The 21,005-nt window shown below is 35.2% G+C and overlaps 2 protein-coding genes across 2 annotated transcripts in view; one reads left to right on the forward strand and one right to left on the reverse strand.

Annotated features, from left to right (window-relative positions):
- The window catches only part of LOC308628522 (dolichyl-diphosphooligosaccharide--protein glycosyltransferase subunit TMEM258-like), a 51,471-nt gene that overhangs the window by 8,617 nt on the left and 21,849 nt on the right, over positions 1-21,005 (reverse strand). The window lies entirely within an intron of this gene.
- On the forward strand, positions 102-11,306 carry CTBS (chitobiase; the record flags this gene model as incomplete). Its single annotated transcript, XM_081258943.1, is given in 6 exon segments — positions 102-257; positions 259-282; positions 3,069-3,246; positions 6,490-6,563; positions 8,049-8,220; positions 11,278-11,306. Coding segments are annotated over 6 exon segments (633 nt in total).

The following is a 21,005-nucleotide window of genomic DNA, read 5'->3' on the forward strand; positions in this document are numbered from 1 at the left end:
GGGAGCTCGGCCCGGCCCCTCCCCTCCCCTCCATCTCCCCTCCATAAAGCAGGCGCCGCCCGGGAATCCTGGACAGCTCTGCTGATTGGTGAGCCGCTGGCATGCCCTGGCTGCAGCTCCGGAGCCGGCGCCTCGTTCCCACACTGCACGGGGCCCCGGGGCTCGCTCCTCTGCTGCTGCCGCTGCTCCTGGCAGTGCGCGTCTGGCTCGGGGCCGACTGCCAGTGCCAGGCCCCAGCGCTGTGCCGTCCCATCACCCATCGCCCATCGCCCCGACTTCGAGGTCAGTGGCCTCTCTCTCCCCTGACGCTCCAGGTCTGGTCCTCAAGGCCCTAAGAGGAGTTACAGTAGAATAACCGAGCCCGAGAAAGAGGTGTTGGGGGCGCAAAACCAGCTTTGACCACTCGCGGAGGGGCCTTTTTGTCCACGGATTTCCTTCAGCCTTAAAGATGAGGAAATTTTGGCTCAGAGAGATTGAGTAACTCCTCCCAGGTCTCACAGTATTCCAACCCAGATCTGACTCCAAGTGCAAGTTCCTTGCATTGCCCTGCTGTGCCTCTCCCCAGGCAGTCTGACCAGACAAGCAAGGAGGCTGGTAAGGAGATACTCCCTAAGTAGCAACACCCGTTGGTTTCCAAGAGAATCGAAGATGAGTTTGAAGGAATCTCAGCACTCCCACGGTCCAGTGGAAGACTGAATGTTCTGCTTACTTTGCTTTTCTATACCTGCCACACAAGAAGGGGATAAAAATAGGTCTTTAAGTAAAAATTCCATCTACCCACCTAAGAATTTATAAGGCCTTGAGCAGCTTTAAGCAAACACCCTTTCGGAGGTAATATGAAGACCATTTGTCTGCCTATAGAGTTTGATGACTGCACCAGGAACTGGACACATCAGGCAGGTGGAAAAGTTCAGTCCAAAAGAGCAATTCCTGTGTAAACATAGCGACAATTGCCAGTTCTTAATCACGCAGATTACGTTTGAGGCAGGGACATTTAAATGTCAGTTTAAAAAAGTAATATAAATTGCTTAGAAGGAGTAAAAATGGTGGAAGTGTTTATGGAGAACCTGCCTAGTGTGTAAGCCTAACATCTGAAAGACTTTCTGTAGCACCCAATAGCTCTTAGTCAGTTAGGTGGCATCTGGGGGCATTTAGAAAACCAATTATGCAAAGAAGCCAAATTTTGTTCATTTGTATGCTGGTGGTTAATGGTCTTTTCTCTCTACTGACCTATATTTTTCAAAGACAAAGACTAGACTGCATTACTTTTTCCCTTATGTATTCAATTGGTTCATCAAGCTATTTTTTAGTATTTCTTTTATATCACAAGCTCTCTGTATATTTTTAACATATTAAATCTTTGTTATCAGAATTGAAATAGGGGTAAGGTTTGTGACATAAATATGATTCTAAGAAGTCTAAAAACAATGGGTTGTTCAGTTTCACATTTTGTAATTTTTGTTATTTCAGTGGGTAACTGCCTAGTAGAAAAATGGGTTATGCATAGTTAATTCTGAACAATAAACAAAAAACCAAAAAGGAGACAGAAAATTAGGAAAAGCCTGGTTTAATTTTTATAGCTAGCTCTCCCCACCCTCACACATCTATTCTCCTCACAGTGGCCCAGTGATCATAGATATCACTCTCCCTTTCTCTCTCCCCCTCTCCCTGTGTGTCTGTCTGTCTCTCTCATTTTTTAATGCAAATCTTATGATCCTCTGCTTAAAATACTTTAATGCTTCCCATTCATCTCAGGAGAAAACAGAAACTCCTCAGTGGTCTACAAAGCCCTACTTGATCCTGCCACCACCTACCTCAGTAGTTTCATCAGTTTCATCTGTTTCCATGTACTTGCAGGAGTTCTGTGCTCCAGCCTCACTGACCTTCTTTTGGCTCCAGAAATTCAGAATTCTCCTGAGGTATTGAGACCTTTGCCCTTTTTCGTTCCCTCTTCTGAGAATGCTCTTTTTTGTGCATTGGTACCCCTCTGTCCTGTCTAGGTCATTGCCCAGATTTCAGTCCTCCCCTAAAGAGTGTAGTCCTCAGGGAAGTTTTTCTGCCCTACCAGGGTCACAGGTCCCCTTTATATGCTGTCATGGCGCCCTGCATTTCCATGTAGCCCTTAACACTATTGCATTAAATAACCAATGGACCTGGTCTGTGTCACTAATGCCTAACAATATACCCTGCCTATACCTTATTGGGATTCAATAAATATTTGCTAAATCAATGAATTAACACCTTATTTGGGATAAAGTAAAAGTGATCAGTGCTTCTAATATCATGTGGAGAAAAAAATACAGGAGAAACATAACATCAACCACCTTAGTATTTAACTTGAGTACTAGTCTAAGAAGTAAGGTTCACCAGAAATCATTCATAGTAAATGCAGTACCTATGAGTCCATCTGCAGCGGCCAGAAACTTGAGTATTTTCAACCTCCTCCCTTTCTCTTACCTTACTCACTCAGTGGGTCAGAGTCCTGTTAATTTTGCCTTCTTAGGATCTTCCAGATTTATTCATTTATCTCATAGTCTCCGCTGCTCCACAACTTTAGTTGAGGTCACCATCATCTCTTGCCTGCATTCTTCCAAAGCTTTCCTATTAGATATTCTGCCTCCAGTTTTGTCTCTTTAAACCATTTCCCACTTCAGCTGAAGGGATTTTTCTAAAATGCATACCTAAAATATGTATATTCTCTTTTTAAAACCCTTTCCCTTGGGATAATTTCTCAAGAAGGCTTCAAGTCCTTTCATGATTTAATCCTGCCTACCACCCTCAGGTTCTTCACTGTTGTCTCCCTCCAAATTTTAGGCATCAGCCATACAAACCTCCATGCTCTGCCTCAAGGCCTTGACACTTGCCCCTATTTCTTCCTAGCCTACCCTCTCCTACTTTCCAGGCCCCACTAATTTCCTCTGCCACCAATTACTTGGGACCCCTATGTCTTATTCACTGTTGTACTCTCAGTGCCTGGCATATGATCAACGTTTAATTGTTACTTTGGGTGGTCAGCATGATATTCTTCTTGGTTTAAGTGAGGGTGCTTATCCCTGTTGTTTTGGCAGGTCTTTGTGTTTGATGTTGGACATAAAACTTGGAAATATTATGACTGGTCACAGACTACAACTGTGGTACTTTTTTCAAATTATGACTCAGAACTTATGTGCTATGCTCATTCAAAAGGAGCCAGGGTAGTGCTAAAAGGTGAGTTACAGTTTTTACCAGATGTGTCTAAGCCAATTGGTAAGTTATACTTACATCATCTGTTATCTTGAATTTCCAAAAAATTCTTTTCATGTTTATATTTTTAGCATCCTAAAATTAATCTTAGGTACTGTTTAATTCATTTCTCGGGTAGAGATATTTTTAAAGAATTAAGTAAACTACTGTATGGTTTTGAGCAAAATATGAATCCTAATTAGCATGATGACCCTTAGCTAGCCATAGTCCATGATTTCTTCTTTTAATTTGAGAATATTACTAATTATTCATAATGGTTATTTAGAAGATTAATGACTAATGATTTTCTGTGATCTTGATATATTATTTCTTCATTTGGAAAACTTAAATTTTTCCAAATTAAGGTAGGGGGGAGATAAATTAGTAGTTTGGGATTAACATATACACACTACTATATACAAAACAGATAAACAAAAAGGACCTACTGTATGGCACAGGGAACTATATTCAATATCTTGTAATAACCTATAATGGAAAAGAATCTGAAAAAGAATAGGTATATATATATGTACAACTGAATCACTTCACTGTACACCTGAAACTAACACAACACTGTAAATTAACTATACGTCAATAAAAAAGTATATTATAGAAATTATAAAGGAACACATTAGGATGTTTCCTTCTTAAAAAAAAACTATACAATAATTTGTTAGTGGACACATAAAAAATGATGTAAATTTTGACATCCAAAACATAAGATGTCGGGTGGTGGAGTATAAAAATGTAGAGCTTTTGTATGTGGTCTAAGTTGTTAACAGTTTAAAATAGACTGTTGTAACTATAAGATGTTTTAAAAAATTATTTTTTCAGGTGTACAACATAATGATTTGATATTTGTATATATTGCAAAATGATCACCACAATAAGTCTAGTTAACATCCATCACCATACATAGTTACAAAATTTTTTTTTAATGTAAGCCACATGATAACCACAAAGCAAAAACCTACATTAGATATACAAAAGAAAATCAGAAAGGAATCAAGCATGCCACTACAGGGAATCACAAATCCCAAAGGAAGAGAGCAAGAAAAGAAGAAAGGAAAAAAGGAATTAGAAAATAGCCAGAAAACAATTAACAAAATGGCAATATTACATAGAAACCTATCAGTAATTACTTTAAATGGAAATGGACTAAATTCTTGAATCAAAAGACACAGAGTGGCTGAATGGATTAAAAAAAACAAGATCCAACTATACGCCGCCTATAAGAGACTCACTTCAGCTTTAAGGACACAAATAGACTAAAAATGAAAGGATTGAAAAACTAGTTCCAGGCAAATGGAAACCAAAAGTGAGCAGGGTTAGCTATATTTATATCAGACAAAATAGACTTTAAGCAAAAAATGGTAACAAGAGACAAAGTTCATTATATAATTATAAAAGGGTCAGTTCACCAAGAAGATGTAACAATTTCAAATATTTATTGTGGGTGCTCCACATCAGAGCACCCAAATGTATTAAATAAACACTAAGATATCTGAAGGGAGAAACGGACAGCAATATAATTAGTAGAGGACTTTAATACTCCACTTTCAGCAATGGACAGATTATTCAGACATAATCAATAGGGAAACATCAATAAGGAAACTGTAGTTAGATACAGTTAGGCTGGTAAAAGGTATAAACTTTATTGTGAGATGAATAAGGTCTGAGGATTTAGTGCATAACATGATGACTACAGTTGATTGTACTGTATTGTATAATTTGAAATTTGCTAAGAGTAGAATTTTAGTGTTATCACCAAAATAAATAAATAAATAAGGTGACGGCTATGTTAATTAACTTGATGGGAATACTTTTGCATATATATGAATATCATCATATTGTACACTTAAAATATATTACAATTTTACTTGTCTATTATACCTCAGTAAAGCTGAGAAAAAAATGCTAGGCTAGACAGTGAGTTTTTTGAAGGCAGGGACCAGTTCCTTGATGTCTAACACAATGTTTAAAAATTACTTATTGAATATATGAATGATACCTGCCTTTCAAAATTTTAAATCTAGTTAAGTAGGATATATATAATATAAACTAATGACTCTAAATCTATCTCAGAATCACCTGGGAGTGCTTGTTAAAAATATGCCCAGAAATTGATTCTGGCATAGATTCTAGGAACTGTATTTTTACCAACTGTGATAGGTGATTCTGGTGTAGTTGGTCAACATGAGTTTGAGAATCACTGGAAAAATAATAAATGATGTAACGATCAACATCTCTGTGGCTTTATACAAGTAGGGTAGGTTTGTCAGTGTGGAATTCAGCTTTTCAGATGAGTACAATCTAGATCAAGAATAGCAAATACCTGGTATGCAAGCCACCATACTCCTCTCCTCACACATTTTGGTCTCAGAAACTTTTCCTTCATTCTCTAGATTGCTGTTGTTAATAGGGTAGAATTAATGTATGGGAACTTACTTGCTAGTCCTGATTAAGCTATAGTGAAAGAACAAGGGGGAAGAGACTGAGCAAAGACTTTGCAGTAGGAATGTCTATTTCCATGTTTGAGGGGCAAGTAGAGCAATTTGGGCTACTATGTCAAGTTCATGTTAGTTAAGTTAGTGGGAAGTACAGTTGCCAAGATGAACCAGATTGTGGAAGATCCAGGATGTGACACTGAAGAGTATGCATTTTATTCTGTATGTAATGGGTAATGTGTATAGAAAGTATTTGGGGAAGATTATTTATGGTAGTACGTAAAAAAGTCTAGAGGAGAAAGAGAAACCTGTAAGGACTAACCCAGTAATCCAATAACTTGGAATTTATGGTTTGAATTGGGATGATGGCATAACCCTAACACTCAGCAAGTGTTCAGTATTCACTGAATTAATTAATTAATGGAAAGGAATGGGCAGAACAACTGTGAGAGGCCACCCAAAGGAAAATGTGAGATTAGTTATGGGGTGTGAGGGAAGAAGAGTCAGAAAATGGCCCAAAGGTTCTTAAACTGGTGACCAGAAAAAAATGACTAATATAGAGCCCCAGGAAGGAGAAATGAGTTTTTGGGAAAAGATTATAATTTAGGATTATAGAATTTGTGATCACAGAATTAAAGAGCTAGAAGTGCTCTTGAAGAATTCTTTCTACACCTTCATTGTTACATGTGGGAAAACAGATCAGATATTTAAAATGAAATAACCTAGTTATAAGAGAGCCAAGATAAGAACCAAAGTCTTTTGATTTCTTTTCTAATATACTAATGCTGCCTTCTCAAAAATATGAGATTAACCATGACAGGAAACCTAGATGAAAATATTCTCACTACTCAGGAGGAAACCCAGGTGAAAATATTCTCACTGCTCAGGAGAGAGGTAAGGACTTACAAAATGGATTTGAAATTTACCTGCTTAGAGGGAATCACTTTCTCTATTACCTTATTATACTTCCATTTTGTAAGAGGGCACAGCGATAAAATGAAGTCCAATATGTAAAAATTTCACTTTATAACCTATTTTGCTGGAGAGCTTTGGGGAAAGCCTATACTTACAAAGCAGAGCTTCCTTTAGTGTTAATAATGAAAGAATTAGAGAGAGAATTTTGAGAAAGTCCTAAAAAGAGTTAAAGTAGAATAAATTAGCCAAAGTGTAAAAATTTAACTAAAATACCTCAATTTTTTGTAATATTAATCAATACATTTATTGAGAGCCTAATTAAGAAGAAAACTTTTAATGAAGCTTTAGAATGTTTGCAGACCTATATTAATAAAATAAAGCTAATTAATATTCAGTTAAGGCAATAAATCTTTTTTCTTTTACATTAGGTGTCAGAACTTATTTATTTTATAACTGAAAGTCTGACCCTTTGACCAACATCTTAAGGCAATAAATCTTTTTTTTTTTTTTTTTTTTTTTTTTGCGGTACGCGGACCTCTCACTGTTGCGGCCTCTCCCGTTGCGGAGCACAGGCTCCGGACGCGCAGGCTCAGCGGCCATGGCTCACGGGCCCAGCCGCTCCGCGGCATGTGGGATCTTCCCGGACCGGGGCACGAACCCGTGTCCCCTGCATTGGTAGGCGGACTCTTAACCATTGCGCCACCAGAGAAGCCCGGCAATAAATCTTTTAAAGAGATTCATCCTTATTGAGGACTGGCTCACTATTCAAAATGAAAGATAATTTAACACTCAAGTTTTATTTGAATATTTCCATAAAATAAGACCATTTAAGTGATTTGTTCAACATTTTGAGTTGATTAATTTATACTTGTAGCCATAAAACACCACTACTCTTTAACTGTAATGTTGGACTAAACTTACCATGTAAAGTAATTGTAAATCAAGGGCTCAAACTGCCAACACAGTCCAGTAAGCTTGTGCCAAGAGATGACCTATTTAGCTTGCACAATATTTTAAAAAAACTTTTGTATTTGAATTCTTTTAGTGTGCTTTTACTCTCTAGTTGCTTATGGGCCCTACCACACCCTACTGTGATTATACCAGTTTCCTTCAGTCAGTCGAATTGCTAGTCTGTCCTTTGAAGGCATGTGACTTTAAAATTCCTCTTCTACACAGTGCCTTCTCCTGGTCATTGTATATGTCCAAATATGCCTGGGTCCAAATATATGTCCATTATCTAAATATATGTCCAAAACATTGTCCAAAATATATGTCAGTCTGTGTAGGCAAAAAATATATTTCTTAGAATTGTTCTAGTTCCATACATGTCAAAACTTATGTCAGACACATAAGTGGTTCTTTTTGAGGGGGGGGAGTAATATGAGGCAAGAGAATATATAATCAACAAAACATCTGCCATAATATGCATATTTGATCATGTTACATAAAATGGTTTTCCCACAGGTAACCTTTGATGTATCTTGGTCTCCAAACTGCGTAGGTAGGAGGTGCCATAATTATACTGGAATTGCAGATGCTTGTGACTTTCTCTTTGTGATGTCTTATGGTGAACGAAGTCTGGTCTGGTCACAATGTATTGCAGGAGCCAATTCTCCCTATACTAAGACATTAACTGGTAAGAATTCACAAAACAATCATTTATCAGCAATATTAATTCTATAACCTCAAACATTAAGATAATATTTTAGTATTTCTAAGTCATTTGTATACCTTTTCCATTTGTAATGCTTTCTTGAAACATATAAAAACCTCTTAATTTGAGAGCTTTAAAGTTTACAAAAAGTTTTAAAGTTCTGAAGTTTTCAATTACCTCTAAAAAATCTTGGGAGGTAGGTGTATTATATTAACCCTCTATTATAGATAAGATGAAGGGTGTTAAGTTCTCATGATTGCACAGCTATTAAGTATTATATGGTTGGAACTCAAGCAGGTGTTCTAACTTCAAGTCAACACTTGTCAGAAAGTTACACAAAGAAGATATTTGCTTACTTAGAATTTGATGGAATATTTTTGTTGAAATAACCAATGTTAAATAATTTAATAGTAAAGGTAGCTATAATGTGAGTACCTATTATACATGATTGATAGGATTGGCTTTATCTTATTTGGCATTTACTATTAGTACCCATGCTACATTAAAAATTATATTCCTATTAGAATTAAGAGTACTTCTGGGGCTTCCCTGGTGGCGCAGTGGTTGAGAGCCCGCCTGCCGATGCAGGGGACGCAGGTTTGTGCCCCGGTCCGGGAAGATCCCACATGCCACGGAGCGGCTGGGCCCGTGGGCCACGGCCGCTGAGCCTGTGCGTCTGGAGCCTGTGCTCCGCAGGGGGAGAGGCCGCAGCAGTGAGAGGCCTGCGTACCGCAAAAAAAAAAAAAAAAAAAAAAAGAGTAAAATGTTTATTGGATAATAAAAGGACTTGCTTATAAATATAGTAAAATACTGATAAATCCAGGAACCAAAATCAAGTTCTTCTTTAAGCTTGTAATTTGTTTAGAAGATCTTTCTTCAAAATACTACCTACAGCAAGAAGTGTATATTTTTTATTTCAATTACTTTTATCTATAATCTGATTTGAATCCACTATTTATATAATTAAAGCTATGAAAGAAAAGGCAAAATATATTTTTTCAGATTTTCCTTATTTTTCAGCCCCAAAATGACTTGTTTTGTGAAATCAGCTGATTCTGATTCATCATTTATCAACATTATTCCAGGTATATCCCCAAACTTCTGTAGGGCAGAATTTCTTAAACCTGAGACTTCTGGTTTAGAAAATTAGAAATTAAACTCTGCCAGTTTAGGGAATCACTTTGACACCAATGAGATTCTAAATATAAACTAAATATAAACTTAAACTAAATATAAACACAAACTGCATGCTAGTATACCAGAATATGCTTTTATTTCTTTTTTTAAGATTATCGAAGAAATGAAAACACCAAATTTTAAAATTCTATATTATAAAGTGATTTAATTAAAAATATAAAACTATATGGAACTTTTAACTCAAGATTTTAACTATTTTCCTCAGCCCTATATCCAATCCCTCTGCAAGTTTTACTGGTACAACTGCCAAAATACTTTGAGCATCTACCACATTCTCCCTTCTTCAATGCTACATTCCTAGGCAATCCACTATCATCTTTTGAAAGCTGTATTATCTTTCTAACGGTCTCTCTGCTTCCATTCTTGCCCCTCTACAGGCTATTCCATACCGCAGTCATCCTGATCTAAGATATTTTAAAAATCACATAAATCCTTAGTTTAAAAATCCTCTGATGTCTTCCGATATTACTTGTATTGATAATAAAACCCAAACTCCTTGACTTGGCCTATCTGTTCCTTGCTGATCTTTTGATTTTCTCCCTCTAAATTCCTCCTTATTTACCACACTCCAGCCGTACTGGTCTTAGTTCAGGTCCTTAATTCTGCAAGCTTATTTCTATCTCTGTACCTTGATTTTTAGTGTTCCTCCTGTTTGGACTCTTTTTACCCTGTCTCTTCACATGCTTACCATTTTATTAATCAAATCTTAGTGATATCTCCTCAAAGAAGCCTTCCTTGAAAACCGCAGCTAAACCATCTCTCCTGCCCCACCACTCTTTACTGTACTCTTTTAATTGACTTTTCAGCTCTAATCAGTAGCTGACATTGTCTTACTTATTTATTGTTGGTCTCCTCCCATTAGAGGCAAGCTCCTTAAGGGCAGGGCTATGTTTGTCTTGTTTACTGCTGTATCCTCAGCATTTAAAATAATGCTGAGAACTGAGGTATATAGTAGGCTCAATAAATATTTGACGGCTGATACATACCTTTTATCATGAAACATTCCTGTTGAAATAGAAAGTGACCGATGATTCTCATTTTATAAATAGAAGGAGTGAGGCAAAAAGAGGAGAAATAACTTGCCTAAGTATAAGATTATTCTAGTATTAGAATCCTTGTCCTGTGATTTCTAATCCATTGCTCAAATCTGTCTGATAAAATTGCTCTTTTAAACAGCACAACAAGGCCAAATCATTGCCACCACTTCTGGGACAACACTAATATTATGAGGTAGAACATTAAGAAATACCTCCTGACGCTGTCTATAACCTCTAGTCAGATCTAGTACTGAAGCAATAATTTTGCTGTAAACTGAGAATCCTAAAAGCAGTTAATTCCATATATACCTTTTAACCTTTTTATCCTCAAATACAACCCAAAATGCAGGCCTCTCAAATTATTTAACATCGCTCAAACCATTATCCTATACTTTCTCCACCCTGGCTCATTTTTCCATTTCTACCAGTTCTAACAACATTGTTTCTAATTCTATTGCAAGGAAACTGTCTATTTTTCCTACCTCATTTCTCTCATTCATTCACTCATCCAGTCAGTTTAGCAAAGCAGACACACACACATACCACAAAAATTGAGCACCTAGGGGACACTAAGGGACACAAAGAAGGCTTCAAGAGTGGTATCTTAGCTGAGATTGAATGACTGGTAGGAAATAACCAGGAACTGGGAAGAAGGGGGTAGAAGGAGAAGATAGGAAAAGAAGATTTAGGTGGCAGAGGGGAAAGAATGCCTGAAGGCCTACAGCCAAGAGGAGGCACACTTCAGATTCTAGTTCATCTACCACTTTTCCTGCAAGCCTTTCTTGACCTCTTTCATCTAATTTAGGTGTTCTTCCTCTGTACTCCTATGCATAGAATTTGTAATTCCTTTATCATAGCAGTCATCAGTACGTATCACTACTGCTTAACTTGATCATCATTTCCCCACTGGACCATAAGCACTTTGAAGGCAGAGACAAGATTATGTTGGCCTATTAGTATCACCTCAGCCCCTGGAACAGTGACTAAGATCAGTAGGCCCTTAATAAATACTTATTTAATAAATGAATGTTGAAATGAATAAACAAATGTCCATTTTAAAAAATAATTGAATTTTAATAAAAAGCATGGTGCATTTATTGTATAGAGTTGAACAATGATTTCATCTTTCCTATAGTGAATTTATATAAGTAGTGTACCACTTAAACTACAACAGTAAAATAGTAAATATTATCATTTTATCATTTATTCCAAAGGCATAAATTCTGTAAAACGAGTTTCCTTTATAGTGATAAAAGATATGTAATAAACTTTACCATGATATTGCTTTAATTTGCCTTGTTCCAATAGCCTTTCAACCTTTTTTATTAGTTCTTCTCTAATTCTTTCCAGATATCTTCTTTCTTCCTTTACTTGTTTCATTTTTTCAATAATATTCTCTCCTAGAAGATTATAACCCATACTCATCAATGTCTAAAAGCTAAAAGATGGCTCATATCCTAAAATATAGAGTATAAAACTAAAAAATGCTTACAACAGCAAGTATGAATTTTACCCCAAACTCTGGTTTTCTGGCTGCCGTACAGCATGTGCCACGATGGAAAACACTGAGGAGTCATTTCAGTATCTATAGGGGATTTATATATATGTAAACAATACAGTATGTCTCTTCTGCATTTATATACATGTATGGAAACTAGGCAAAGCTCATGTAGTTATACCTCTTGTTTTAATTCTTTAAGTATATTTATCTTGGGACCGAAGTTATTGTACTTAAATCTTACATGGAAAAATGTATATTTTAGAGTACATATTTAAAAAGCAGAAATAATATTAGTGACACACATATGCACTAATCAACATAACAGTCGTAGACTTTAAAATACTTTAACTTCTTGTGGTAAAACATACATAATTGACCATTTTAACCATATTTAAATGTACAGTTCAATGGCGCTGCATGCATTCATAATGTTCCACAACAACCACCACCCCTTTATCGCCAAAACTTTATCTTCCTAAACTGAAACTCTGTATGCATTAAACAATTAACTCCTCATTAACATTATTTAACTTTACCTCACAGAATCATCTGTACTTATATCTGTAATTATGGTATCATCATACTTACTCTCAATCTGTAATAACGACATATCAGTTATTCCTGGAGAAAGAGCAGGTTGACAAGGAACTGAAGGAAAATCAATAAGGTCTGGTAGGCTGATGTACTCTTTTTTAGCTAGCTGTAAGCAAACATGATAATCAGTAAGATCTGGTAGGGTTACACATTGTTTTTCACGTATTTATAAACATCTGGTAATGCACAACAGTAATGCATTTTTTTACTTGTATGGTGATGAACTCCCAAATCTGTCTTTATAACTATAGACCCTCTCTTGTGCTCTAGCTTCTCCATTCCACTGGACATTACTTGGACATTATACCACAGGAGCTTCAAACTTAAATTTCAAAAAGAAGAAAAAAAAAGAATCCATATTCCTTTCTAAACATGATTTTCTTCCAAGATTTCTGATTTCAGTTACTTGTTCTGGCAACTTTGAAATGTTTGTAAGATGGCTATTGAATTTTTTTCATTTTGAGCCAATTTTGATCATGTATATTTGCTTAGAAAATTGGAGATCCTAGCACATTTTTAAACTTTAGCATACGTTTTATTCTGATAAATTTTATCACCTCTGTATTTGTGTTATATTGCCTTAATCTCACCTAATTTTTGTGTTTCTACCCTTTTTTGATGAACTACCTCAAGCCTTACCAATGTTAATGTTTCTGCCACTACCACTTTATAGACCTTGAATTGTTTTCAATTCTACCAGGCTTATAACTTCTGTAACTTATTAGCTTCTACTTTTATCTTCATTAATCCCTTACCCCTACTTTGTTTTATTATTCTTTTTCTATTTTATTGCATTGACCTTAACTTACAAGGTCAGGTTCCCACAGGATAATGGCAGCCACTAAAATCTCTCCACGCATGCTCTCAACTACTATAAAAAGAAAGCAAATACAATCACCCATAATTTATGTCTGTAGAATAACTAGGACACAGAATCCTCTAATTTACATATACTTTAATTTACATGTAAGTGGGGGAAATAAACACCCTAGACCAGCAGAGTGTGCTTAGGAGCTCACACCTGAGCAGAGTCTGATGGGAACTATGCATTAAAGAGCACAATACACAGATAACACAGTAAACATCAACCACAATTTAGTCTTAAAGGAGAAGGTCCTGCATGTGGTGGAAGAATACTGAGTAAGTGTACCAAATGGTAAATCAAAGCTCTTTCTATGAGGAATCTAAAAGAAAGGGGCTTTTAAAATGTAGGGGGCCAGAGGTGGTAATTATGGGAAAACATAGCTACTGGGTGAGAGGAAAATTCTTTGGAAGCAAGAGATGTTCGTCAGGGCTAGGTGGTAAGAGAAAAGAAGGTGGTCAAGTTAAGAGCTCTGCTGAATTAAATTAGCAGGAAAGAATACAAAGAAAAAAGACCACTTCCCTTAAGGCCCCATTTATTTTAAATACATAAATAAATAACTGCATTTCACTATAACAACAGGAGATAGCTTTCCTAATCTATTGATACAAGCTAAAATAAACCACCAGAACACCTGTTTCTCTACAAGAACACCTGTTACTGATTCAGAAAAATCCAACACAAATAAACATACACAAAATCTACAACATAATATAGCATCCATACAAAGTTACTTTTTGAAAACCCTCAAAACTGAGAACTAAAACAAAACAAAACCAGCAGCCAGAAGCATAGAAAAAATTAACAATATTCCCAACACAGATTAAATTAAATTAAATCATATCATTTTAGGTATTAATGAACACCACAAATCACAAATTAAGAAACTCAGAATAAAAATGGAAAAATAACAGGAAGATGTAAAATGGAAATTGACCAAACTGAAGAAAGAAATTAAAGAAAAAACAAAACTGTATCAGAAATGAACAACAGGTATCCACAAAGGAACAGATATGACCAAAAATATAGTAAGCATAATAGAGAACAGAAATAAAAGGAGTAAAGAAAATTAAAGATAAATAAAATAGTACACTAGATCAGAGAGAAAGTAGTAGAGATAAAAGGTAAAGAAGAACTAGGATAAGATCAGTTGAGGTCTTTGAAAAAAAAAAACAACAAAAAAAACCATGGAATGGACCTGCTATTTATATTGTTTTCTAGAGTTATAATTTCTTGAAATAAAAGAAGTCCTGATTTCCATACTGAAAGGGCCCACTGGGTACCCATAAAAACCAGACCTAGAACTCTCAACTGAAATATAGCCTGATAAAACTACTACATATTAAAGGAATCCTCTGGCCTTCCAGACAAAAATAACCAAGCCAATTTACAAAGAAAAGAAAATCAGTTTGGCATCATACTTCTTAACAGTAACATATAAAACAAAACATCAGTAGAGCAACATTTTAATAAACTCAAGGAAAAATTGTGTAAGCCAAGGATGTTACAGCCAATCAAGCTATCCTTCAAGTATCAAGGCTCTAAAGCAGGGATGAGCAAACTTCTTCTGTAAAAGGCCTCAGAGTAAATAATTGAGGTTTTGTGGGCCACATATGGTATTTGTCATAATTCTTTTTTTCAACTTTTTAAAAATGTAAAAAACATTTTTAGGTCCCATGCTTCACAAAACAAGCTGTGGGCCTTGTCTGCCTATTCCTGCTCTAGACAAAATTTTAAATATGTAAGACGTAAGGGAATATTGTACCTGGGAGCTTTTTTTTTTTTATAAGTAGAGCTTTACCCAACGAAGAAATGATTGAAAAATCTTGTGTAAAAGAACTGGCAGTAAGTGTTGAACATATTTAATTATAGATCTAAGACTAAAACAAAGGTGAGGAGGATAAGACAAGAAGCACAGCCCATAAATGTTCTGTTCTTTAACAAAGTAGAAATAACACAACTAAAAGTATATGAGAGGAGAAAGGAGGGGGAAAGATGACTTTTTAATTGCCTTGAATTTAAAGATAGGAGTCAGAGGATAATTTTAGAGGTAACAAATCAAAATCAGAAGCATAAATTTTAAAAAAAGGAAAAAGGAGGGTTAGGAATACTAGCATAAATTTGTATCAGTATAAAGGTAAACACTAGAATGAGATTCAGATTTCCTAAATACCAGGAGTGGGGGGGGAGTGCAAATAAACCACATAGTAACACATAGTAACTATAACATAAAGTAAAATGAGAAATCTGAGGTCAAATATATCAGTCCTATCAAAAACATAAGTGGACATAACTCATCTACTAAATGAAAACGACTTTCAGACTGGCTTACAAAGGGAAACCCAACTCTAGCGTGTCTGTTAAAGACATACCTAAAACAAAGCAATTCAGAAAAGTTGGGAAAAAAAGTAGGGGAGGAGTATAGGGGTATACCAAATAAATGTAAACAAAAAGAAAGGAGAGGTTAGTATCTTGATATGCAGTAAGGGAGAATTCAGGTCAAAAAAGCATTTAATGAGTCAAAGAAGGGCACTTCATAATGCAAAAGTGATAATATTACTATTTGCATGAGAACAACTTTGTGCCAAATAATACATAGAAATCTAAATAAATCAAAAACCACAGGAGATGTAAGGATAAACAGTAACATACTAATAACAGAAGATTCTAATATACTATTCTCAGTCCAAGACATAGAAAGAAAAATGTAGAAAAAAAATAAGGATATGGAACACTTAAACAACATATTAAACAATGTAGATTATGGACAAGGCACAGAGTAGGGGAAGATATTTGCAATGCACATAAGCATCAAAGGACTACCCTCCAAAGTGTATTAAGAACCCCTACTAATCAGAAATATATGGCAGGCAACACAATAGAAATACTTGAAAAGGTAGTTCTCCAACAAGTTATCAAAATGGAGTCTATAAAATATAAAAATATGATCAACTGTATGGGTAATCTGGGAAATGAAAATTCAAGCCACAGTGAAATAGCATTAAGCTCCCACCAGCTGGAAAAATTTTAAAGTGTGAAGACAGCATATTTTATTAATATCTAGCATCAATAAAACAATTATTTGCTGAATATGGCATGCTTCTGCTCCAAAACTCAAAGGCTCTGAGCTGTGATTCTCCTCTCAGGACTTGTCTCAGACTCCATTCAGCATTCCAACCAACATATCATATATAACCAACAACCAACATATGTATTCTAACATATCAAGCATCACTGGACCAGATGGATATTAGCACACAACTGGCAGCACTGCTTGCTGTGCCTCTTGGATCACCTTGTGAGCCTTCTCTTGCTCTGGGCCCACTCAAAGTTGGCAGTCTTTTAGATTACTTGATTAAAAAAAAAAAAAGATTGGAGCCATGCATCCGAATGCAGTAAATCTCCAAATTCCAAACAGGTCCATCAAGTGACTCATTCTTCATGGTAGCTGGGGCAAGATACAAAAACCTGGTTTTTACTTTAAAGGGCATACCTCAACATGTCCCAGATCATGAAACTCCCAGAAATTTCACTGAATTGGCAGGGTCCTGAATTTTGAGGTTTATCTCCCCTACTCTAACATTTAAGGTTAGAAAATTTAAGACATTTTAATCTGCAGTTCCATTTCAATTTCAGTATAAATATTATGGTGCAATACCACATCTAAAAAAATTCAGCACTATTTACAATAGCCAGGTCATGGAAGCAACCTAAATGCCCATCAACAGACGAATGGATAAAGAAGATGTGGTACATGTATACAATGGAATATTACTCAGCCATAAAAAGGAATGAAAATTGGATCATTTGTAGAGATATGGATGGACCTAGAGACTGTCATACAGAGTGAAGTAAGTCAGAAAGAGAAAAAAAACAAATACCATATATTAATGCATATATGTGGAATCTAGAAAAATGGTACAGATGAACTGGTTTGTAAGGCAGAAATAGAGACATAGATGTAGAGAACAAACGTATGGACACAAAAGGAGGAAAGTGGCGTGGGTGATGGTGGTGGTGGGATGAATTGGGAGATTGGGATTGACATATATACACTAACATGTATAAAATAGCTAACTAATAGAACCTGCTGTATAAAAAAATTAAAAAATTTTTTTAAGTTTAAAAATCATACCTGATTGTCCTCTCTTCTAATGATATTAGTTCTATCATCTTCATTTTTCCAAAGAAACTGACTTAAAGGGGAATCACAGATTTGAAAGTCATATTAAAAAATGATTCCATGAATATTAACTTTTCATATTTTTTATTTGATATTCTATAAACACAAATATAACATTAAAAATTTTAAAAGTCTGCTTGAAACCATTATATTATCTTTCAAACTTGTTAATGATCAACATAAACTACATTTAGCATGAGTTATAAAATAATATTTCATTATATTATAGCTAAATTCAAATCATAGTCCAATGTCTATAGCAAGGTAAAATAACTGGAAATTTTGTAAATATACTTTGCTTATAGTTCTTTTGTGAATAATTGTTTATAAAATTCATTATCTTAATTTCAGAAGACTATATGCAAAACTGTTGTCTAAGTACTATAATTTTGAATGAAATGATACCAATGTGAAACTCAAGCATGATTAGTTTACTCAAAACCAGGAATATAAAAGAGGCAGAAAAATTAATTCTAAGAAAGGCAAATGAAGACAGAAATTTTTGTCATTAGGTTGCCCCTGATGACAAAAGGATTATAACAGAATAAATTTAAGCAATAAATTATCCCTCATTATGTTGGAAGGGAATATTAGTATATAACAGTAAACATCAGAATCAAGGTAATTTTAATTAAAAATGTCACTAACTTCACTCATGTCTTTGTTCTAATTAGAAGTCTTTATAATAGTACCCTGGATATCTCACTCTTTTTCTTATAGTCTAGATTATGACACGTAGAATCAACATCCATATTAATTACCTTTTTTGCCACTAAAATAATTATTATCTGAATCTTCCTGTGATCCTGGCAATTCAGAATTTCCAATTTGATTATTTCCAGTCTGATTTTCATTTGGAGTGGCTTTTCCCCCAGCTGATGTTGATGCCCATCCATAGCAAAGAAAGTTCATAATATTAATACTAGAATAAAATTTTGTTTTTTTATGTATATACTATATACTCTTGTCCCATGTTTCAGAATCTCTATGAACTTTACTCTTCCAAACTGAATTTCATGAAACTTTAGTTTATGCAAAAGGAGAATTCTTTGGTAAATTCAGTTTGGGAAAAATTGGATTAAGCAATCCTAACAGAACACAAATTCCCCCCCCCCCCACACACACACCTCTATGGCAGGACTTCTCTGTTTTTATGTACAATATGAATCTGCAAGAGGGGGTAAGTTGGGTTTTATTCAAACTTTGATGTCTTCATAAAGCTTTTGCCAAAAGCATCTTTTAAGAGTATTCTGAGGATCCTTCTCTGGAAAGTGCTGGGTATAAATACAGAGCATATAATGCCATTTGTTATTTCACATACATTTTCATTTATAAAATCTCCCTTCATTTTAACAGAATTTCTCCATATCAGAAAGCCACACAATGTCTTTAAAACATTAACACTAATGTTCCACATGATCTACATGAACAAGAGATCCGTGAACCTGGTAGTATTAATGCAGATTTTTTCCCTTGGGGAAATCAATTTTTTTTAATTTAGTAAAAATTGCAGTCATATTAGTGTTTGAAAAGTCATTTTTACAAGAGTTGCCACAGTATTTTGCAACCTGAAGCCCATATTGGTTTAGTTTTAGTCAGGTTGCTACCACTTATTTCCTATCTGGCACTGGACTTAGTCATATAAAGACAACAAATAGGGATTTTCTAAAAGATATATTCAAGGCAAAGGAACAAAAAATAGATATATCAGCTGTTTAAAACTGATAGTAAAATACCACTCCCCGACCTGCCCCCCAAAAGAAGCAACAACGGAAAACTCAGTAGATTCTGAGTGACATTTTGATAGGAATATATGACATGTATCTCTTATTCCTAATAAGTTTAGAGAATGATGCAATGCACCATTCAATACCTATGCAACTTAATAAGAAAGCAGGTCTATTTACTTTTGAAAAAAATACAGTGTTTTGAGAGCTAGAGTAGATATACATATAAAATGTTATAGATTCACAGAAGAAGGAGTGATAACTGTGAAACTATGTTTTTAACTGTGAGATGTTTGCCTGGCAAAGAAGAGAGAAAGAGGAATTTAAGCAAAGAAAATGGCATTTGCAAGACAAAGTATTGTACTAATGTATATAGCATTTTTGACAATAGTGAAAAGTTCAGTATTACTCTAGAACAGTGTTGTAAAGTATGGGCTTCAGTCAAACACACAAGAGTTCAGGTCCTGGCATTACCACAGTGGGTGTGATCTCAGGTAAGTTATTTCTCTCGCTTCAGTTTCCTTATCTCTAAAATGGCATAGTGCATGTAAAACGCTTTCAGCACAGTACCCAATCCTTAGAAGTCTCTAGACTTCAAGTTCTGATTTCCATTCCATTGCATTTCCTAATTCAGGTCTTTATTACCTCAGTCTAGTCTCCATATTGTCACCTACATTGTTTCTCTAGAACTGAAATCCAATCAAGCCACTCCTGTTAAAAACTTCAGATGGCTTCCCACTGCCTACATTTTAGCTTTGCAAACAAGGATCTTGCAGTTAAATCCCTACCTACCTCCAGTTGTACTACCTGGTACTTCTTCCTCCCCCTCCTACCACCAAACTATAATAATAATACTACTCTTACTAATAACAGCTAGAAATTATTGAACCAGCTACCACATTGAGCAAATCCTGAAAGCTCCATTCATATCATAATCTATGTGAAGAAAGTCTTCTGGAGTTAGGCAGTGAACAACATACATGTCCCAACATTTGCAACTCTGGGTTTGAAGTCAGAGTATGAAGAGCTCTCTATGCCATCTTAAGGATGTGGGCTTTAAGTAGTAATCAGTGAATCTTTCAAGGGTTTTTAAGTAGGGAGATAAATAATCTAACTCGTAACAAGAAGAATGATGCTGACGGCATTCTAGAGGACAGATTAGAAAAAATATAAGCAAGGAGGCTACTTGAGGTGGTTTTTAAGGTTCTTTTAACCTAAGAATCTATCATTCTATTATACAATAAGGAAAGTTTCAAAGCTTGAAGTCTGAACACCAGGAAGAATGATGAAACCAAAGAAATAAGTCAAGAAAGTATACTGGTTTGGAGGCAACAACAGAGTCAAGGATTAAACATGTTAAAGTTGAGGCATGTCAAAAATGTAGAGATGCGTAGCACTGGGAAAGAACAAAAGATAACTAATGAAAGGGACTATCAATTTTAATACATAAAAATAAGTAACACAATACTTCTTTTCTTCTTCATTAAAGGACCTGTAAAACATATTGTGCATATTTTTACCAGTCATATTTGATAATACCACAATGTTAGAGCTCAGATATTTTGTATTTTCATGCACTACTAAAGAGCAATCTGACAATTTTAAGAAACTGCACAACTGTCATCAATAAATGGTAGTGTACATATGGAAAAAATTAAGTAACTCT

This window comes from Mesoplodon bidens (assembly GCF_964165515.1).
Source record: "Mesoplodon bidens genome assembly, chromosome: 2".
In the NCBI taxonomy this organism is placed as follows: domain Eukaryota; kingdom Metazoa; phylum Chordata; class Mammalia; order Artiodactyla; family Ziphiidae; genus Mesoplodon; species Mesoplodon bidens.